The sequence below is a fragment of the Tamandua tetradactyla genome, chromosome 19, assembly GCF_023851605.1.
Source record: "Tamandua tetradactyla isolate mTamTet1 chromosome 19, mTamTet1.pri, whole genome shotgun sequence".
In the NCBI taxonomy this organism is placed as follows: Eukaryota; Metazoa; Chordata; class Mammalia; order Pilosa; family Myrmecophagidae; genus Tamandua; species Tamandua tetradactyla.
The window spans coordinates 40,897,914-40,918,110 of record NC_135345.1 but is presented as its reverse complement, the minus strand read 5'-3'; the positions used below and the strand labels follow the sequence as shown (position 1 = coordinate 40,918,110).

Below are 20,197 nucleotides of genomic sequence, written 5' to 3'. Positions count from 1 at the left end.
AATAAATAGAAAAATAGCAGATATCACAAAGATTAAAGATGCTGTAGACCAAATAAAAAACATATTAGAGACACACAACAGCAGATTTGAAGAGGCAGAAGAAAGAAAAAGCAAACCAGAGGACAGGACAACTGATCTTGAACACTCAAAACAGCAAATGGCAAAAAAGAGGACTTCAACCATGTCGGATTAAGATCCACCCTCATTCAGTTTGGTCATTTCATAGCTAATAAAATATTCAAAGGTCCTACTTACAAATGGGTTCATATCCACAGGACTAGGGGTTAGGACTTGAACATACTTTTTGTGAGGACATGATTCAATATCGACAGTCTGCCCTCCAGACTCCAAAAAGACATGCAAAATAGTCATTCCATTACAACAGCTCAAAAGCTTTGTCATTTCAGTAACAATGCTAAGTACAGTCTCATTAATATCAGTTATGAATGTGATCCATCCAGAGCAAAATTCCTGTCTGTGGACTGTGAAACCTAAAAACAAGTTATCTGCTTCTAAAATATAATGGTGGGACAGCCATATGGTAAAACATTCCTATTTCAGAAGGGAGAAACTGCAAGATAAACAGGGGTCATGGGCTCAAACAAGTTCAAAACCCAACAAGGAAAACATTAAATCTCAATGTGTGAGAGCCATCTGTGGCTTGATGCTCTGTCCTTCCAGCCTGATGGAACATAGTTCTACCCCTTCCAAGGTCTTGCAGAGACCCCACGCTCTTCAAGCATCAGAATGGCAGCCAGGCTCTATGTGAATGTCAGGGTAGAGGCACCACCATTTACAACCACGCGGGGAGGGGGCAGTACTCTCCCTAAACAAGGCCCATCCCCTACAGTGTCTAAAGCAGCAGATCCCCCTTTCCACACACATGGATGGGCCAACTCTCTTGGTCTGAGGAGATCTCCTTGGCCTAACCTTAGCTTCTATAGTTTTGCCCTTGAAGTCATTCTTCCTTCAATTCATCCCTTCTGTCCCTTTCAGGCACTGCTTCCATTGATAAAAATTTCGCAAAAATCTTGTTGGCTTTGTATGTTGTTCCAGGGGGTCCAAACCATCAGACAACAGAACTTTCCAAATATTCTTTCTGGATATCTGCATTTCCAATCTTGACATACACTGACATGGCTGACTACATTCCTTTTTAGCTACACTATCTTTAGCAGAGGGTTGCTAAGTTAAACCCTCACATGGAACCCTGTTCTCTGGGGAGTCACTTCTCAAAAGGTCAGGGAACCACTTCTGGCCGAAGTATCAGAACACACTCTCTGGATAGGCTGAGAATTTTCAAAATCATGAAACTGCCAGTTCCACTGAGCTTAAGATTTTATTCTTCAGCTTATAACTTTCTTCTTGCATTTTACTATAAGCTACAAGTGGAAGCCAGGCTGCACTTTCTATACTTGGCTTGGAAATATCCTCAGCTAAATATACAAATTCATCATTTACAAATTTCACTTTCAATCTGATTTTCAGAACACAATTTTGCCAAGTTCTCTGCCACCTTATAACAAAGGTCACTTTTCCTTCAGTTTCCAACAATACATTCACCATTTCCTTCTAAGTCTTCAGTGTCTGTATTTGTACCAATAGTTTCTTCAAAGCAATCAGGTCTTTTCTATCAAATACTGCATAATTCTTCCAGCCTTTAACCATTACCCCATTCTAGAACTATTTCCACATTCCTAAGAACTTGTAAGAGGAGCACGCCACTTTCTGGTACCAAAACTGTCTCAATAGCAAATGAGCTAAAGACTCATTAATAGATTATTTGCTATTAATTATCTTTTTCTAAATATACTTTCAAAAAAACCTTAAGGATGTTTAAAATAGGAACAACATTTTAAAAATGAATCTGACTGTTTTTGACCATCTAATACAAAAATACCTTAACTTTCTGTTCAGGAACTTTAAGGTAAGAGGAAAATCAACTGAGGTAGGCAGGAAGTACAGAGGGTAATCTCTGCCTTCTAAAGTGTAATGCATATCTGTGAACAAAAGTCAGATACATGAAAGTATATTATAATATTATGAAGTAAATGATAAGGTTTAAAGTGGTATAGAATATAAGGGCTATTTTTCCCATTAAATATCTCTCACTGGAAAAAAAAATCTCATACTGGAAATGACACTAATGACGAAACATTGTAGATCAATGGAACAAATTTTCTTGACATAAATAGTCCTGAAAATGGATTTACTGTGACTGGTCAATAACAAACATGATAATATAGTACTAAAATTTTTGATAATGTTTAAGAGAAAATGTCTTTATATAAGAAATTTACTTGAAAATCACATATCTTTGTATATTGCATTGAAACATATTTTAAAATTTTATTCTACTGACTTACTGGACAATAGACAAATCCATCACTTTTTTCATCAATGAAAACTAATCTGGTCCCATTTGGGTCAGGAAAAATCTTTCTCACACTGACAGGATGTCGATAATCATTAACGAATTGCCAGTCTTCAATGTAGAAGTATTGAATGACACCAGTCTAAAAAAAAAAAAATTCAGTCATGGAGATATAAAAAGCTGTCAAGAAAATAGTGATTTACAGCATTTAAGTTAAACAAACATACTATATAATTTTAAGGGGAAGGAAGAGTTTAAAATTATATTTAGTAGATATGAAAGATACGGACCCAAGATAATAGTAAGCAAAATGGGAATGCTAAACATGTGGTTTAGCAGCCTATTCTAATATTCTTAAGGGTATTAAGCATTTCAGATTTTTAGATTTCTTAGATGTAGGAAACCTCTTCATTGTTTAAGAGCAACTTTCAAATCATGCTATTTCAAGTATTTTTACTTTTAATTAATAAATAGTTTAGAACCATAAGTATATGGAACCTTGAGTAGGACATGAGATTTTGTTGGTTTGTCCAGGTGATGCCCTGATGAATCCCAGAGTGATTTAACAGTGAATAAAAAAGTATTTTCAAAGTCCCCTTGCGGGAATGGTGAGAAAGGGGGAAAATTCAACTTCCCCAAGTTGAATTCTTGATATTCTCACAAGCAGTGCGGACAACCAAAGCTATAGGCTAAGCCCCTAGTCTTGGGGTTTGTTCACATGAAACTTAACCCCACAGGGGATAGGTCAAGCCTACTTAAAACTAAGCCTAAGAGTCACCCCCAAGAGAACCTCTTTTGTTGCTCAGATGTGGCCTCTCTCTCCAGCCAACACAACAAGCAAACTCACCACCATCCCCCTATGTGGGACATGACTCCCAGGGGTGTGGACCTTCCTTGAAACTTGGGACAGAAATCCTAGAATGAGCTGAGACTCAGCATCAAGGGACTGAGAAAAACCCTAGAATGAGCTGAGACCCAGCATCAAGGGACTGAGAAAAACCCTAGAATGACCTGAGAATTAACATCAAGGGATTGAGAGAACCTTCTCGACCAAAAGGGGGAAGAGTGAAATGAGACAAAGTGTCAATGGCTGAGAGATTCCAAACAGAGTCGAGAGGTTATCCTGGAGGTTATTCTTACGCATTAAGTAGATATCACCTTGTTATACAAGATGTAATGGAGAGGCTGGAGGGAACTGTCTGAAAATGTAGAGCCGTGTTCCAGTAGCCATGTGTCTTGATGATGATTGTATAATGATATAGCTTTCACAATGTGACTGTGTGATTATGAAAACCTTGTGCCTGATGCTCCTTTTATCTATCTTGTCAACAGACGAGTAGAACATATGGAATAAAAATAAATAATAGGGGGAACAAATGTTAAAATAAATTTAGTTTGAAATGCTAGTGATCAATGAAAGGGAGGGGTAAGGGGTATGGTACATATAAATTTTTTTTCTGTTTACATTTATTTTATTTCTTTTTCTGAATTGATGCAAATGTTCCAAGAAATGATCATGATGATGAAAATGCAACTATGTGATGATATTGTAAATTACTGATTATATATGTAGAATGGAATGGTCAAAACAGGAATGTTTGTGCTTGCTTGGTGTTTTTTGTTATTATAAAAAATTTTTTTTTAAAATAGAAAATCAGTTTAAAAAATCATAAAAATCAGTGATATTTACATATATTGGCAATGAATACCCAGATATCAAAACTAAAAACACAGTACCATTTTCATTCACTCAAAAAAAAAAAAAAAAGAAATATTTAGATGTAAATTTAAGAACATGCACAGGACTTACATGTCAAAAACTACAAAATGCTGATGAAAGAAATAAAAAACCCGAATAAATGGAGAAATATACCTTGTTCATGGATTAGAAGACTGAACTTAGTAAAAATGTCAATTAATTCTACCCAAATTATTCAGGTTTAACACAATTTCTATAAAAATCCTAACAAGATTTTTTTCTAGATACAGACAAGATTATTCTAAACTTTCTATAAAGAGCAAAGGAGCCAAAAGAATTTTTAAAAAGAAGAACAAAGTAGGAAAATTAGTTTACCAATTTCAAGACTTTTTATATAGCTACGGTCATCAAAATCATATGGTGTTGACTGAGGAACAAACACACAGATCAATGGAATCAAATAGAGAGGCCAGAGATAGATCACACAAATGTGCTCAAATGATATTTTCTTCTGATTTTTAAGATATCTTCATTTTTATTTACTTATTTTTAATTTTACTGTGGTGACAAATATATTACATAATGCTTCCCATTTTTAAGTGTTTAATTGATATTAATTACATTCACAATGTTGTGCTACTGTCACCACCATCCATTTCCAAAACATTTTCATTGCCCCCAAACAGAAATTCTGTACCTATTATAACTCCACCATTTCTCTGCATCTTGCACCCCCAGTACCTGGTAATCCTTAATCTACTTTCTGTCTCTATGAATTTGTGTATTCTAGATATTTCATAAGAGTGGAATCATACAATATTTGTCCTTTGGTGTCAATTTTATTTTACATAGCATAATGTTTTCAGGGTTCATCTACATTGTAGTGTGTATTAGAACTTTGTTTCTTTTTATGGACAAATAATATTCCACTGTGTGTATATACCACATTTTGTTTACATATTCATCTATTGATGGATACTTTCCATCTTTTGACAAACGCAAATAATGCTGCTATGAACATCTTTGAAGAGTGATAGTTTCAGCTCTTATACTTAGGTTCTTGATCCATTTTGAGTTAGATTTTTTATACAGTGTGAGGTAAACTTGTACTTTCCTTTTTACTTTTTTAATAAGTTTTACTGACATATAATTCAAATATTATATATTTCACCTATTTAAAGTGTATATCTCAATGGCTTATAGCATAGTCAAAGAGTTATGAAACATCACCACAATCGATTTTAAAACATTTTTCCACCCCTAAAAGAAACCCCACTTGAGTAGCCATCTCTCCCCCTTACACTTCAACTCCTTAGTGCTAGCAACCACTAATCTACTTTCTGTTTCTATAAATTTGCCTATCCTGGACATTTCAGACAAAGTAGATTTCAGAGCAAAGAATATTACCAGGGATAAAAAGGTTATTTCATAAAGATTTTGTCTTTATGAAATTTATCAAAATTTGTCTTAATGAAATTTATCAAAAGAACACAACAACACTCAATGGTTATACAGCTAATAACTGAGTTTCAATATACATGAAGCAAAGAACTGTTGGAACTGCAAGGAGAAATAGTCAAATCCACTAATAATTATATTAGTATTTTTTATACCTCTTTCTAGATAATTGATAGAACAAGTAGATATAAAATCAGGAAGGATATAAAATAGTTGAACATTATCAACCAACTTAACATAATTGACATTTCTAGAACAGCATACATATTCTTTTCAAACACAAAAGGAACATTTACCAAGAGAGATCATATTCTGGACTATAAAACAAGTCTCAAAAAAATGTAAAAGGATGTGAATCAAAGTATGCACAATAAATTTAAGTAATAAAACAAAAATCTCTGAAAAACTCCAATTGTTTGGAAACAAAACAGTACACTTCTAAATAATCCATCTAGTAGAAATAAAAGGGAAATCAGAAAGCATTTTGAACCAAATAAAAATGAAAGCACAACATATCAGAATTTGTTAGATACAGCTAAAACGGTCATTAAGAGGAAATTTTCTAGCACCAAATACTATAGTAGAAAAGAAGAATGCCTTCAAACCAATGATCTCAGATTCCATCTTAAAAAAGAAGATGAAATTAAGGCCAAGAAAAGTTGAATAAAGGAAATAAAGATCAGAGCAGAAATCAGTGAAATAGAAAACACAACACAGTAAAGAAAACAATCAATGAAACCAAAAGCTAGTTCTTGGAGAACATCAAGAAAACTAATAAACCTCTAGGCAGACCAATTAGGAGAAAAAGACACAAGACACAAATTAGTAATATCAGGAATGAACTAGGTGACATTATTAAAGAGCTTATAGATATTAAAAGGATAATAAGGAAATCTTGTGAATAATTTTATATGCATGAATTTAATACCTTAGATGAATGACGAAATCTTTCAAAGACATAAACTACCAAAGCTCACCCAAGAAAAGAGATAACATGAATAGTCTGATTTCTATTAAAGCAATTGAATTTGTAGTTCAAAATCTTTCCATAAAGAAAACTCCAGGCTCAGCTGCCCTTATAGAGAACCATGGCACCCTGGCTACCTTATATGTCTCCACACAGCCATGGAAGTAAGGCTCAGCCATAGTCTAACCCACCTCTTGGCAGAATGCCTCATTATTACCCCATAACACAGCAAGATAGGCAGTCTTGTGAGAAGCTGTTATAAGTTTGCTTCTCATTTGCCTCTCTAGCTTACTATCGTATGGGAAACTTTCATGAAGTATTTTCTCATTTGCATCCATGGTTCTGATGAGGCAAGAGACTTGGGGAAGGCTATACACTATAAACCATACGACTATAGTTCAGGGTCGATTCTCCATGATAGAGTAACCCATACTGCTTGTGTTGTCTACTATTCGGCCCCTCCAAATAGTAGTTTGGTGTTATCTTGCAGGGCTCGGAACATAAGGAGCTGATACCATGTGATCTTGTTTTTTCTGTCTCCACAAACAATTAACTGTGAATATTTATTTGGACCTGTTGCCTCCTTACTGGTCAAATCTATATAAGCGCAGCAAGCCAACGTAGTAGGTACCACTGAGCTTAGGAACTGCTGACCATTTGGCAGGCTTCACCAGTGAATTCTATCAAACATTTAAGGAAAAAATAATACTAATTCTAATAAACTTTTCCAGAAAATTAAAGATGACCAACTCATTCTTCAAGGCCAGCATTACTCCAATATCATATCCAGACAAAGACTTTCTTAGAAAAGAAAACAACAGATCAATATCCCTTATGAACACAGATGTGAAAGGTCTACTTAAAATTTTACCAAATTAATTGACAATATATAAAAAGGAGAATACCTCACATTTAAGTGGGGTAGTCCCAGCTTGCAGGGTTGGCTTAACATTTGAAAATCAATCAATGTAGTAATTTACCATATTAGCAAACTAAAAAAGCAAAACCATGTGATTATTTTAATGGATGGAGAAAGAGTTTTTAACAAAATCCAATTAAAAACTCTCAGCAAACAGGAATAGAAGAAAAATTCTTCAACCTGACAGTGAGAATGTGTGAAAAATCTATAGCTAACATCATACTTTATGGTCAGGAACAAGACAAGAATATCTGCTCTCATCACTTCTATTCAACATTGTATTGGATGTTCTAGCAGGGGCAATCAGGCATGGGGAAAAAGTGAAAGGAATCCAGAATGGAAAGGAAGAAATTAAAGCTATCTTTATCCACAGATGACATGAACATCTATACAGAAAATAATACAATGGTGCTAGAAAAAGCTACTGGAACTCATACATGAGTTTAGCTAGGTCGTAGTATGCATGATCAATATACAAAAAAATCAGTTGCTATATACTAGCAATGAACAATCAGAACTTGAAATAGAAAAAGCCATGTACTCACCTGGAGGATTTAGAGCAAGAACAGCAAACTAACTCCAGAGCAAGTAAAAGAATAGAAATAATAAACATTAAAGCAGAAATAAACAAACTGGAGAACAATAAAATAGAAAGAATCAACAAAACTAAAAGTTGGTTCTTTGAGAAAATCAATAAAATTGATGGAGCCTCTAGCTAGACTAACAAAGAAAAAAAGAGAGAGGACACAAAGGAAATCGGAAATGAGAGGGGGATTGTTACCACAGATCATGAAGAAATTTAAAAAATCATAAGAGATTATTATGAACAACTATATGCCAACAAACTAGATAACTTAGATGAAATGGACATATTCCTAGAAACACACAAATTACATATACTGACTAAAGAAGAAACAGAAGCTCTCAACATACCAATTACAAGTAAAGAGATTCAGTCAGTCATTAAAAATCTTCTGACAAAGAAAGCCAGATGGCTTCACAGGGGAATTTTATCAAACATTCCAAGAAAGAATTAACACCAATCCTGCTCAAATTTTTCCAAAAAAAAAAAAACAAAACAAAAAACTAAGGAAAAAGAACGCTATTTAACTCATTTTATAAAGCTAACATCACTCTAATACTAAAATCAAATAAAGACACTATAGGAAAGGAAATCTACAGACCAATCTACCTAATGAACATGGATGCAAAAATTCTTAATGGAATACTAGCAAACTGAATTCAGTACCACATTAAAAGAATTGTACATCATGACCAAGTGGGACTCAAATCAGAAATGCAAGGGTGGTTTAACATAAGAAAATCAATCAACATGATACAGCACATTAACAAACTGAAAGGGAAATGTCACATGATCATATCGACTGATGCTGAGAAAGCATTTCACAAAATCCAGCATCCTTTCCTGATAAAAACACTTCAAAAGTTAAGGATTGAAGGAAACTTTCTCAATATTATTAAGGGTGTACATGAAAAACCCACTGCCAGCATCATACTTACCTGTGAGAAACTGAAAGCATTTCCCCTAAGATAGGGAATGAAACAAGGATATTCATTGCCACAACTATTATTCAACATTTGTATTAGCTGGATGGATTAGACAGGAAAAAGAAATAAAATCTGAAAGGAAGAAGTAAAACTTCCATTATTTGCAGATGACATGATCCTGTAACTCAGAAAACCCTGAGAAATCTATGGAAAAGCTACTTAAGCTAATAAGCAAATTCAACAAAGTGGCGGGACACAAGATTAATGTACAAAATCAGTAATATTTCTATACACAGGCTGACTTATCTGAGGTGACAATTAAGGAAAAAATTCCATTTAAAATGGCAACCAGAAGAATCAAGTATCTAGCAAAAAGTCTAACTAGGGATGTCAAGGACTTATACACAGAAAATTACAAAAAATTGATAAAAGAAATTTAAAAATGACTTAAGTAGATGGAAAGACATTCCATGCTCATGGATAGGAAGACAAAACATCATTAAGACATTAATTCTCCCCAAACTGATCTACAGATACAATGCAATACCAATCAAAATCCCAACAACCTATTTGAAAACTTGGAAAAGCTAGTTATCAAATTTACATGGAAGGGAAAGAGACCATGAATAGCTAGCTAAACATATCCTAAAAAGGAAGCGTGAAGTGGGAAGACTATCACTTCCTGACTTTAAAGCTTACCTTAAAGTCACAGTGGTCAAAACAGCATGGTACTGGCACAAAGACAGAAGTAATAACCAATGGAACAGAATTGAGACAGCAGAAATTGACCACCAAATTTAAGGATATTGGATCTTTGATAAGGCTTACAAATCCACTGAACTAGGACAGAACAGTCTTTTCAATAAATGGCATGAGAGAATTGGATATCAATAGCCAAAAGAATGAAAAGAGGACCCCTACATTACACACTTGCAAAAATTAAATAAAAATGTATTAAAGACCTAAAAATGAAAGTCAGCACCATAAAACCTCTAGAAGAAAATGCAAGGAAACATCTTCAGGATCTAGTAAAAGGAGGTAGCTTCTTAAATACCTAAAGCACAAGCAGTGAAAGAAAAAATGGATAAATGGGAACTCCTTAAGATCAACAACTTCTGTGCCTCAAAGGACTTGATTGAAAAGGTGAAGAGGCAGCCAACCCAATGGGAGAAAATATTTGGAAAGCACATATCAGATAAAGGCTTGATATCACATCTACATAAAGAAATCATATAGCTCGACAACAAAAGAAACAAACGACAATTATAAAATAGGCAGAGGATATGAACAGACATTTTCTGATGAGCAAATACAAATGGTTAAAAAGCACATGAAGAGATGCTCATTTTAATTAGCTATAAGTGAAATGCAAATTTAAAAACAATGAGATATTATCTCACACCTTTAAGAATGGCTGCTATTAAACAGACAACTACAAATGTTGGAAAGGATGTAGAGAAATGGGAACACTTATACACTGTTGGTGGGAAGGTATACTGATAACAGTTGCTGTGACAGACAGTTCGGCAATTCCTCAGAAAACTAAATATCGAGTTGCCCTATGACCTGGCAATACTATACTCAGTATATATCCAGAAGAGCTGAGGGCAGTAACACAAACAGACATTTGTACACCAATGTTTATAATGGCACTATTCACAATTGCCAAGAGATGGAAACAATCCAAGTGCCCATCAACAGACAAGTGGATAAACAAAATGTGGTATATACATTCGATGGAATATTATGCAGCATTAAGATGAAATGATGTCCCAAAACACAAGACAACCTGGATGAACCTTGAGGACATAATGCTGAGTGAAATGTCAGTCAGAAAAGGACAGATACTGCATGATTTCATTATTATGAGTCTAGTAAAGGTGATCTCAGAGGTTACATTGTAGAATATAGTAGACCTAGAGGTACATAAAAGCTAGAGAATGAGAAAAGGCTACCCAAAGAGGTTGAATCTAAATGCAAGTGAACAAACAGAAGTGATGGCAACTAATCAATGGGTTTATAAGTAACATGGCCATATTGAAGGTGAATATGACTGAAATGGGATGTACTGTGCCATGTATCCCAATGACTAAACTCACGATTATAAATAATTTCTCACATGAACTATTTCAATGGTTTGATAGTGGATAAGGAATCAATGGTAGAGGACTATAGGGAGAAAATCAAAATGCACGCTATGGCCAACAGTTAACAGGAAGACATCACAGTATCACAGTACTACCAGGGACAACTAACTGAGGTGGAGGTGGTGGGCTTGGGGGGGAGGACAAGTGACAAGGGTTAATTTTGATTTGATAGTTGGTGATGATATGTTTACCAATTCTTTGTCATTATGGACCAAGGAAAACTGTTTAAAATTGAGAGTGCTGCTGGTTGTATAACCAAATGAAGATATTGTTAAGACATGGGTTGTTTATTTTGGACATTATTCATAATGCCTGATCAACAGAGGGAGCCGAAGGATACAATAACTGAGAAGTACAATGGCAAACAGTGATACATTTATATGAAGGAATCTGGTGTGGCTGCAAAAAGGAGGGATGTCGAGGGGCACACGAGGAATTGAATAAACGTTGGGGACAATGGACTGTGCAGAATGGGCCAGAAACAAAAGAACAAATATGCTAAGGTCTCTTTCAGAAAATATTTTTTAAAAATGAGAGCCTGGATTGTGGGCCCCTATAGCAGCTACATTTGGTCTGAAGTTGTAGATGAATTTCTGGATTCTGAGACATAGACCTATGTGTTGTATCACCTGGTATATCCCTGGAACAAGTAGCTCTGGGACACATGGGTCCCAGAAATGGAGTGCTGCAGACCTGAAAGTTTGTGTAACTATATATAATAACAGTTGGAGTAACTGAGAAAGAGATCAGGCTTCAATTAGAGTCTAAACAAAGCCAATTTGGGTAAAGGATGATAGCAGATGTACTCTAGACCTTCAGCTGCTATATGAGATCAAAGGCAGAGAGGTTTATTATGTCTATAACCTCTGTAACACATAGTCTGAATCAGTGTTTCTGGATAGCTCAAACTCTTGGAGTACAAGAAATGAGGCCTTGTAATTCTCTATGGCTTGGTGTAGTGCCAGGATACATCTCAGACTATGGTGGGCTGATAATTAAAAACTATTGGTAAAGTCCCTTGAGGATCTGAAAAGGAAAAAAAAAAAAAAAAAAAAAAAAATATATATATATATATATATATATATATATGGAATACCTTCCAAAACATTGTGGACTCTCAAGAAAATAGGCCAAGGTCTGGATTTTGAGGCCTGCTCTTATGAAACATATCTCCATAGGGGAGAAGCCAAGACTATTCATAAAAAAGCATAAGAGTTGCTTTCAAGAAGCCTCTTTGTTGCTCAGAAGTGGCCTTTCTCTAAGCTCAACTCTGTGAGGAAAATTGTTGCCCTCCCCACTATGTGGCACAAGCCATTTGGGGTGAAAATCTCCCTGACAGGCTGGAGGAAAGTACCTGAAACTCCTGAAGTGTGTTCCAATAGCCTTGATTCTTGAAGGTGATTGTATAACAATACAGCTTTTACAATATGACTGTGTGATTGTAAAAACCTTGTGTCTGATGCTCCTTTTATACAAATTATGGATAAAAGGATTTTTTATGTATCCAAAAAATATGGATAAAAATAAATAATAGGGGAGAAAAGGGTAAAATAAATTGGGTAGAATGAAATACTGGTGGTCAATGGCGTTGGGGGAGGTGGTATGGGATGTATGAGTTTTTTCTTTTTCTGGAGTGATACAAATGTTCCAGAGGTTGTCGTGGTAGTGGGTGCACATTGTGTGTGTGTGTGATATATATTGTGAGCCACTGATGGTACACCATGTATGGACTGTATGTGTGTGAAGATTTGCCAATAAAAATATTTAAAAAAAACCAACAAAAACCAACCTGGAGGCTACTGGAGTACTCAACTCTGATTTCTGTAAAACATCTTTTGAGCACTTAAATTCAGCCATGGCGGAAGTCAGCTGTACTTTGAGCCAATAAATTCATATTTTTGTTTAAGAAACAAGGAAACAAACAACTCCCTGACACCATATAGTGTAACTCCTGGGGATGAATCTGGCCTTTACACTGTGGGATCGATAATGCTTTCCTGACCATAAGGGGGAAAAGAAGTGTAATAAAATGAGGCAACAATGGCCAAGAGAGATCAAATGAAGTCAAGAGGCTATTCTGATGGCTGCTCTTATGCAAACTTTAGTTAGACTGAGCTAATTGCCATGGTTTGCTAAGCCTTAATCAACATCATTCCTGTTGTCTTTAAAAACACCTAAGGCTCGAACTGAGACTCTGTAAAAGGTTTCATGCAGTACGTCTGCCTTTCCAGAACATATAATTCCAGAAGATTCCTAGGTCAGATAAATCCTGAAACCCAGAGGGTTCAGCCTCTCTAAGATTATCAATTAATTACATCCCCCTATCCTTCAGTGTGGACACCCCTTCTCAACATGGAAAAAGTCAAAACAGGCATTCACCAAAGATCCCTATAGAATGGGAGAAGGATTAAAGGAGAAGGAGGAGGTATAACAGAGAAAATGGGATTTAACAAATGAATATGGTGGTTGAATCATTATATTAATATTCCTTCTAGCCTCCAGTGTTTTAGAGCAGCTAGAAGGAAAAATCTGAGATGATGGAATGGTAGCCCATGATAAACTGGAATCTATTCTCTAACTACTTGCTGAGGAGTGCTTTAAATATTATCGCTTTTTTTTTTTCCTCTGCTGCATATATGTTTACTATACAATTTAAAAAGTTAAAAAAAGAAAAAAATTCATTAAATTTGAAAGCAACTTAAAAAAAGCCATGTACAAGGCCACGGTGGCTCAGCAGGCAAGAACGCTTGCCTGCCATGCCCGAGGACCTGGGTTCGATACCTGATACCTGCCCATGTAAAAAAAAAAAAAAAGCCATGTACAACAGCATAAAAAATATGAAATAGGTATAACTATGACAAAATATGTGAAAGATACAGAAAACTCCAAAATATTAATAAAAGAAATTAAAGACAGCCTAAATATATGAAGATACACACTTTGTTCATGGGTCAGAAGACCTAATACTGTTAATATGGCAACTGATCTGTAAATTCAACACACTTCCAATAAAAATCCCAGTGGAGTTTTGGGTAAAAATTGACAACCTGATTTTAAAATTCAAATGGAAATGTGAGGACCAAAATAACTTTGGAAAAAACACAAAGCTGGGGACTAATGCTACCTGATTTCAAGATTTGTTATAAAGCTACGGTAAGCAAAATAGTGCGATAAGATAGACAGAACAACGAAATAGAATAGTCATGAAAAAGATCTATACATATATGGACAACTCATTTTTGGCAAAAATACAAAGGCAAATGGTGCTCGAACAGTTGAATAGTCATATGAAAAAAAAAAAGAACTGATTCATACCCCAGCTAAAAATAAAACTGAACTCAAAATGGATCATGGACCATATATTGATAAATAGTACTTCATCAACCATGGTATTGTGTATATTAATACATCATGTGCCTATTTGCCATCTATATGCCTTTGGTGAAGTGTCTGTTCAAATTTTTAGATCATTTTCAATTGGGTATTTGTTTTCTTAATACTGAATTTTGAGAGTTCTTTCTATATTCTGAATTCAAATTCTTCATCCAAAATATTCTTTGTAAGCATTTTCTACCGGTATGTGCTTGTCTTCTCATTCTCTTAACAATATCTTTAGATTTTCTTCTTTTAAATAGTTTTTATTGTTAAATGAAACATATATTCAAAAAAGCAATAAATTTTAAAGTACACTGTAACAAGCAGTTACAGAACAGATTCCAGAGTCTCGTATGTGTTAATGTTTCAGAATTTTAGGTTTTCCCTTCTAGCTGCTCCTAGACACAGGAGACCAAAAGAAATATCAATATAATGATTCAGCAGTTATACTCATTTGTTAAATGCTACTGTGCCAGTCTGAATCTGTGGTGGGCCCCAGAAAAGCCATGCCCTTTAATCCTCATTCAATATTGCTAGGTGGGAGCATTTTGATTGTTTCCATGAAGATGTAACCCACCCAATTGTGGGTGGTAACTTTTGATTAGATTATTTCCATGGAGGTGTGTCTCCACCCAACTGGAGTTGTTTACTGGAATCCTTTAAAAGAGGAAATATTTTGGAGAGAGTCCCTTTTGGCAGAGCCACAAGAAAGCCAGCAGACGCCACCATGTTCACCATGTACCCTTCCAGCTGAGAGAGAAACATTGAACGTAGTCGGCCTTCTTGAACCAAGCTAGCAAACTATCTGTTATAACTTCTCCTTTGATCCTTCTTCCAATCTTTAGAGGTATTTGGAATCTGCCCATTCTAACTTGTTCATGTCGGAAAGGGGTGTTAATAATATGGGATAGGGTTGGTAACAGAGACCATCAGGAGATAGAAATTGGGTAATTGGAGCTGAAGGGATACAGACTTGTGCAACAGGACGGGACATAAAAACTCAGAAATGGACAGCACAATACTACCTAACTGTAACATAATTATGCTAAAACACTGAATGGAGAGCGCTGGCGCTCTCGGTCCTGGTTGGCTGCTACCGGGGCAGCCGTCGGGTCAAGAAAAAAATAAAAATAAAAATAAATAAATAAAAAACACTGAATGGAGCTGCATGTGGAATGATAGAGGGAGGAGGGCTGGGGACATAAATGAAATCAGAAAGAAATATAGCTGTTAAAGATCGAGATGGTATAATCTAGGAATGCCTAGAGTGTATAATAATAGTGAAATGTACAATGTACAAATTTTAAAAATGTTTTTGCATGAGGAAAAACAAAGGAATGTCTGCGGAGTGCTGAAAATAGATGGTAATTAATATTTTAAAATGTCACCTTACGTGTGAGACTAAAGCAAAAAATGTTTGTTACAAAATTTATATTTTGACTAGTGCATTTCCTAATATAACTTATGCAGACAGTTTGATTGAACGCCATAAGTACTTGGAATCTCAGGCAGGACATGAGATTTTGTTGGTTTGTTCAGAGTGATGCCCCGATAAATCCCAGAGTGATTTGATCAGTGAGTGGAAAAGTATTTGCAAAGCCCCCTTCGGGGAATGGTGAGAGTGGGGAGAAATTCAACTTTCCGAAGTTGAATTCTTGATATTCTCACAAGCAGTGTGGACAAGCAAAGCTATAGGCTGCAGTGTGGACAAGCAAAGCTATAGGCTGAGCCCCCAGTCTTGGGGTTTGTTCACATGAAACTTAACCCCACAAAGGATAGGTCAACTCTACTTAAAATTTAGGCCTAAGAGTCACTCCCAAAAGAGCCTCTTTTGTTGTTCAGATGTGGCCTCTCTCTCCAGCCAACATGACGAGCAGTCTCACCACCCTCCCCCTCTCTGTGTGGGACATGACTCCCAGGGGTATGGACCTTCCTGGCAACTGGGACAGAGATCCTGGAATGAGCTGAGACTCAGCATCAAGGGACTGAGAAAAACCCTAGAATGACCTGAGAATTAACATCAAGGGATTGAGAGAACCTTCTCAACCAAAAGGGGGAAGAGTGAAATGAGACAAAGTGTCAATGGCTGAGAGATTCCAAACAGAGTCGAGAGGTTATCCTGGAGGTTATTCTTACGCATTAAGTAGATATCAACTTGTTGTTCAAGATGTAGTGGAGAGGCTGGAGGGAACTGCCTGAAAATGTAGAGCTGTGTTCCACTAGCCATGTTTCTTGATGATGATTGAACAATGATATAGCTTTCACAATGTGACTCTGTGATTGAAAACCTTGTGTCTGATGCTCCTTTTATCTACCATATCAACAGAAGAGTAGAACATATGGAATAAAAATAAATAATAGGGGGAACAAATGTTAAAATAAATTTAGTTTGAAATGCTAGTGATCAATGAAATCGAGGGGTCAGGGGTATGGTATGTATAATCTTTTTTTTCTCTGTTATCGTTTTATTTCTTTTTCTGTTGTCTTTTTATTTCTTTTTCTAAATCGATGCAAATGTTCTAAGAAATGATGAATATGCAACTATGTGATGATATTAAGAATTACTGATTATATATGTAGAATGGAATGATATTTTAATGTTTTGTTTGCTTGTTGTCAATTTTTTTAAATTAATAAATAAAATAATAATAATAATAATAATATGGCATAGGGGGATGGAACGAGTTGATGTTCTTGGAGAGGCTAGCCCCTTTGGGTGTCAGGACTTACCTGGCCTAAGAATTCATGTGGAGGTTGTAGATTTCTAGAAAATAATCTTAGATGTGAAACTTCAGTAGAATCTCAGATAGAGTGCTAGGTGTTCCTCAGGGTTAACAGGAATAATTTTGGTTGGGGTTTGGGAAAGTGTGGTAATTAGCAATATCTAGCTAAAGCTTGTGTAAGAGTAGCTCTCGACTAAATGTGACTGCTATAAGAGCTTAAAGTTTATATAAAAAATTTAGAATTGTCATAGCCCAAACAACCCCAACGACAGGTATGGAAAGATCAAAGGTGATGGTGAAATTATACATAGAAGATAGGACTTAACAAATGAATATGAATGCTGAATCATTAAACTGATATCTCTTTTAGTCTCCAGTATTTTAGAGCAGTTAGAAGTAAAAACCTAAAATTGTGAAATTGTAACCCATGTCAAAGCCTGAAATATGTTCTGCAACTAATTGTGGTGCTGTGCTTGGAAGTTTATAGCTTTTTTGTATATATGTTATTGTTCACAAAAAAAGAAGGAAAAAAGTGATGTGTGATGTGATGTGGTGATAAGAAAGTATTTAAGTCCTCTAGCCTCCTATATTCTGGAGCAGTTAGAAGGAAAAATATGAGAGGATCATATGGTAGCCCATGACAAATTCTGGGATCTATCCCGTAACCACTTTTTGAAGAGTGCTTTGAAAACTATTGCTTTTTTATTTCTTTGCTTTGTATATACGTTATACTGTACAAAAAAAAAAAAAATTAAAAGAAAAAAAAAGAGCTTACAGTCTAGGCCCCAAATTTCTTATAGGTATTTTCTAAAAGAGACCATACAATATTGGGTTCCCTTGTTCCGGGCTTGTTTTGTACCACGTAATGTCCCCAAATTCATTCACCTTGTTGCATGTCTCATGACTTTGTTCCTTTCAGTATCCTCACAATATCACATCATATGTATATACCACAGTTCCCCTTTCTACTTCTCAATGTATCCTTCATCCACCTCCATCCATTGGGCATCACGTATAATGTCCAAAGAAAACAATCGATGTCTCACATTTATCCTCACTTCGTTGTAAAATCATCAGCATTCTCATTTTTTGACAATTTTCATGGCTCCAAAGAGATAAGTACACCCCCACTAAATAGAAAGTCCAAATCTCCACTTAATACTTGTCCTTCCCACCCAATTATTTATCCCTGGTATTGCTGTGGTATTGATGGTATCTTCCTGTTAAATATACACCACAGAATGCAACAGTAGTTTTATTCTTATACTCCTCTATTTATTCTTTGTATAAGATTCATACTTTTGAAATAGTTAACGCAGGAACTTATTTATATTTGTAGTGTTCATCAGTGGGATACATGGCTCTATACAACCCGTTTCAATGACGTTCACCTTCAATATGGCAATATTAATTATAAACCCACTAATGAACTGCCTTCACTTCTATCCATTCCCTTACATTTAAGTTCAACCTCATTAGCTATCCATTCTACCCATCTCAAGCTTCTGTGTATCTCTAGGTTCCCCATATTCTATATTATAAGCCTCTAAGTTTATCTTTACCAAGGTCATAATAGTAAATTCATACAGTATCTATTTGTATCTGGCTATTTCACTCAGCATTATGTCCTCAAGGTTCATCCATGTTGTCATATGCTTCCAGGACCTTATTTCATCTTACTGCTGCATAATATTCCATTGCATATATATACCACATTTGTTTATCCAGTCATCTGTTGATGGGCACTTGGATTGTTTCCATCTTTTGGTAATTGTGAATAGTGCTGCTATGACCATCGGTATGCAAATGTTCGCTCAGTTGCTGCTTTCATCTCTTCTGATTATATACTGGGTAATGGTATCGACAGGTTATAGGGCAACTCAATATTTAGTTTTCTAAGGAACTGCCAAATTGTCTTCCTTAGCAGGTGTACCATTATACATTCCCACCAGCAGTGCACATTCCCACCAGCAGTGCACAAGTGTTCCAATTTCTCCATATACTCTCATGTATATGGTTTGTAGTTTCCTATTTAATAGCAGCTATTCTTATAGGTGTGAAGTGATATCCCCTATAGCTAATGAAAATGAGCATCCCTTCACATGCTTTTTAGCCATCTGTATTTGCTGTCCAGAAAAATACTCATATCTGTAGTCCATTTTTGTAATTGGGTGGTTCCTTGTTGTTTGAGTCATATGACTTCTTTTTGTACACAGGATATCAAACCTTTATCTGATACATGATTTCCAAATATTTTCTCCCATTGAATTGGCTGCTTCTCCACCTTTGTGACAAAATCTTTTGAGGCACAGAAGCATTTTGTTTTGAGGAGTTCCCATTTATATATTTTTTTATTTTTGTTGCTTGTGCTTTGGGTATAAAGTTTAGGAAGCTATCTCCTATTGGTCCTGAAGACGTTTCCCTATATTTTTGTCTTTGAGTTTTATGGTACTGGCTCTTACATTTAAGTCTTTGATCCATTTTGAGGTAATTTTTGTATATGGTATAAGGTAAGAGTCCTCTTTCATTCTTTTCGCTATTGATATCCAGTTCTCCCATGCCCATTTATTGAAAAGACTGTTCTTTCCCAGTTGAGCGGATGTGGGGGCCTTGTAGAAAATTAACTGACCATAGATTTGGTGGTATATCTCCACACTATTGATTCTATTCCTTCAGTCAATACTTCTATCTTTGTGCCAGTACCATGCTGTTTTGACCACTGTGGCTTTGTAATAAGTTTTAAAACCAGGAAGTGCTAGTTCTCCCACTTCATTCTTTTTTTTTTTTTTTTTTAACGGAAAGAAAAAAAAAAAGAAATTAACACAACATTTAGAAATCATACCATTCTACATATGCACTCAGTAATTCTTAACATCATCACATAGATGCATGATCATCGTTTCTTAGTACATTTGCATCAGTTTAGAGGAACTAGCAACACAGCAGAAAAAGATATAAAATGTTAATATAGAGAAAAGAAATAAAAGTAGTAATAATAGTAAAGAAAAAAAAAACAAAAAAACCCC

The 20,197-nt window shown here is 35.4% G+C and overlaps 1 protein-coding gene across 9 annotated transcripts in view; it reads right to left on the bottom strand.

Annotated features, from left to right (window-relative positions):
* WDR19 (WD repeat domain 19) overlaps window positions 1-20,197 on the bottom strand; it is a 202,483-nt gene that overhangs the window by 83,780 nt on the left and 98,506 nt on the right. For all 9 annotated transcript variants that reach the window (XR_013165826.1, XM_077136609.1, XM_077136612.1 and 6 more), the window contains one exon: window positions 2,367-2,516. Coding sequence is in view for 8 of the 9 variants with exons in the window: in XM_077136609.1 (XP_076992724.1) it covers window positions 2,367-2,516 (150 nt within the window). In the remaining variant the exon portion in view is untranslated. The remainder of the gene's footprint in view (window positions 1-2,366; window positions 2,517-20,197) is intronic.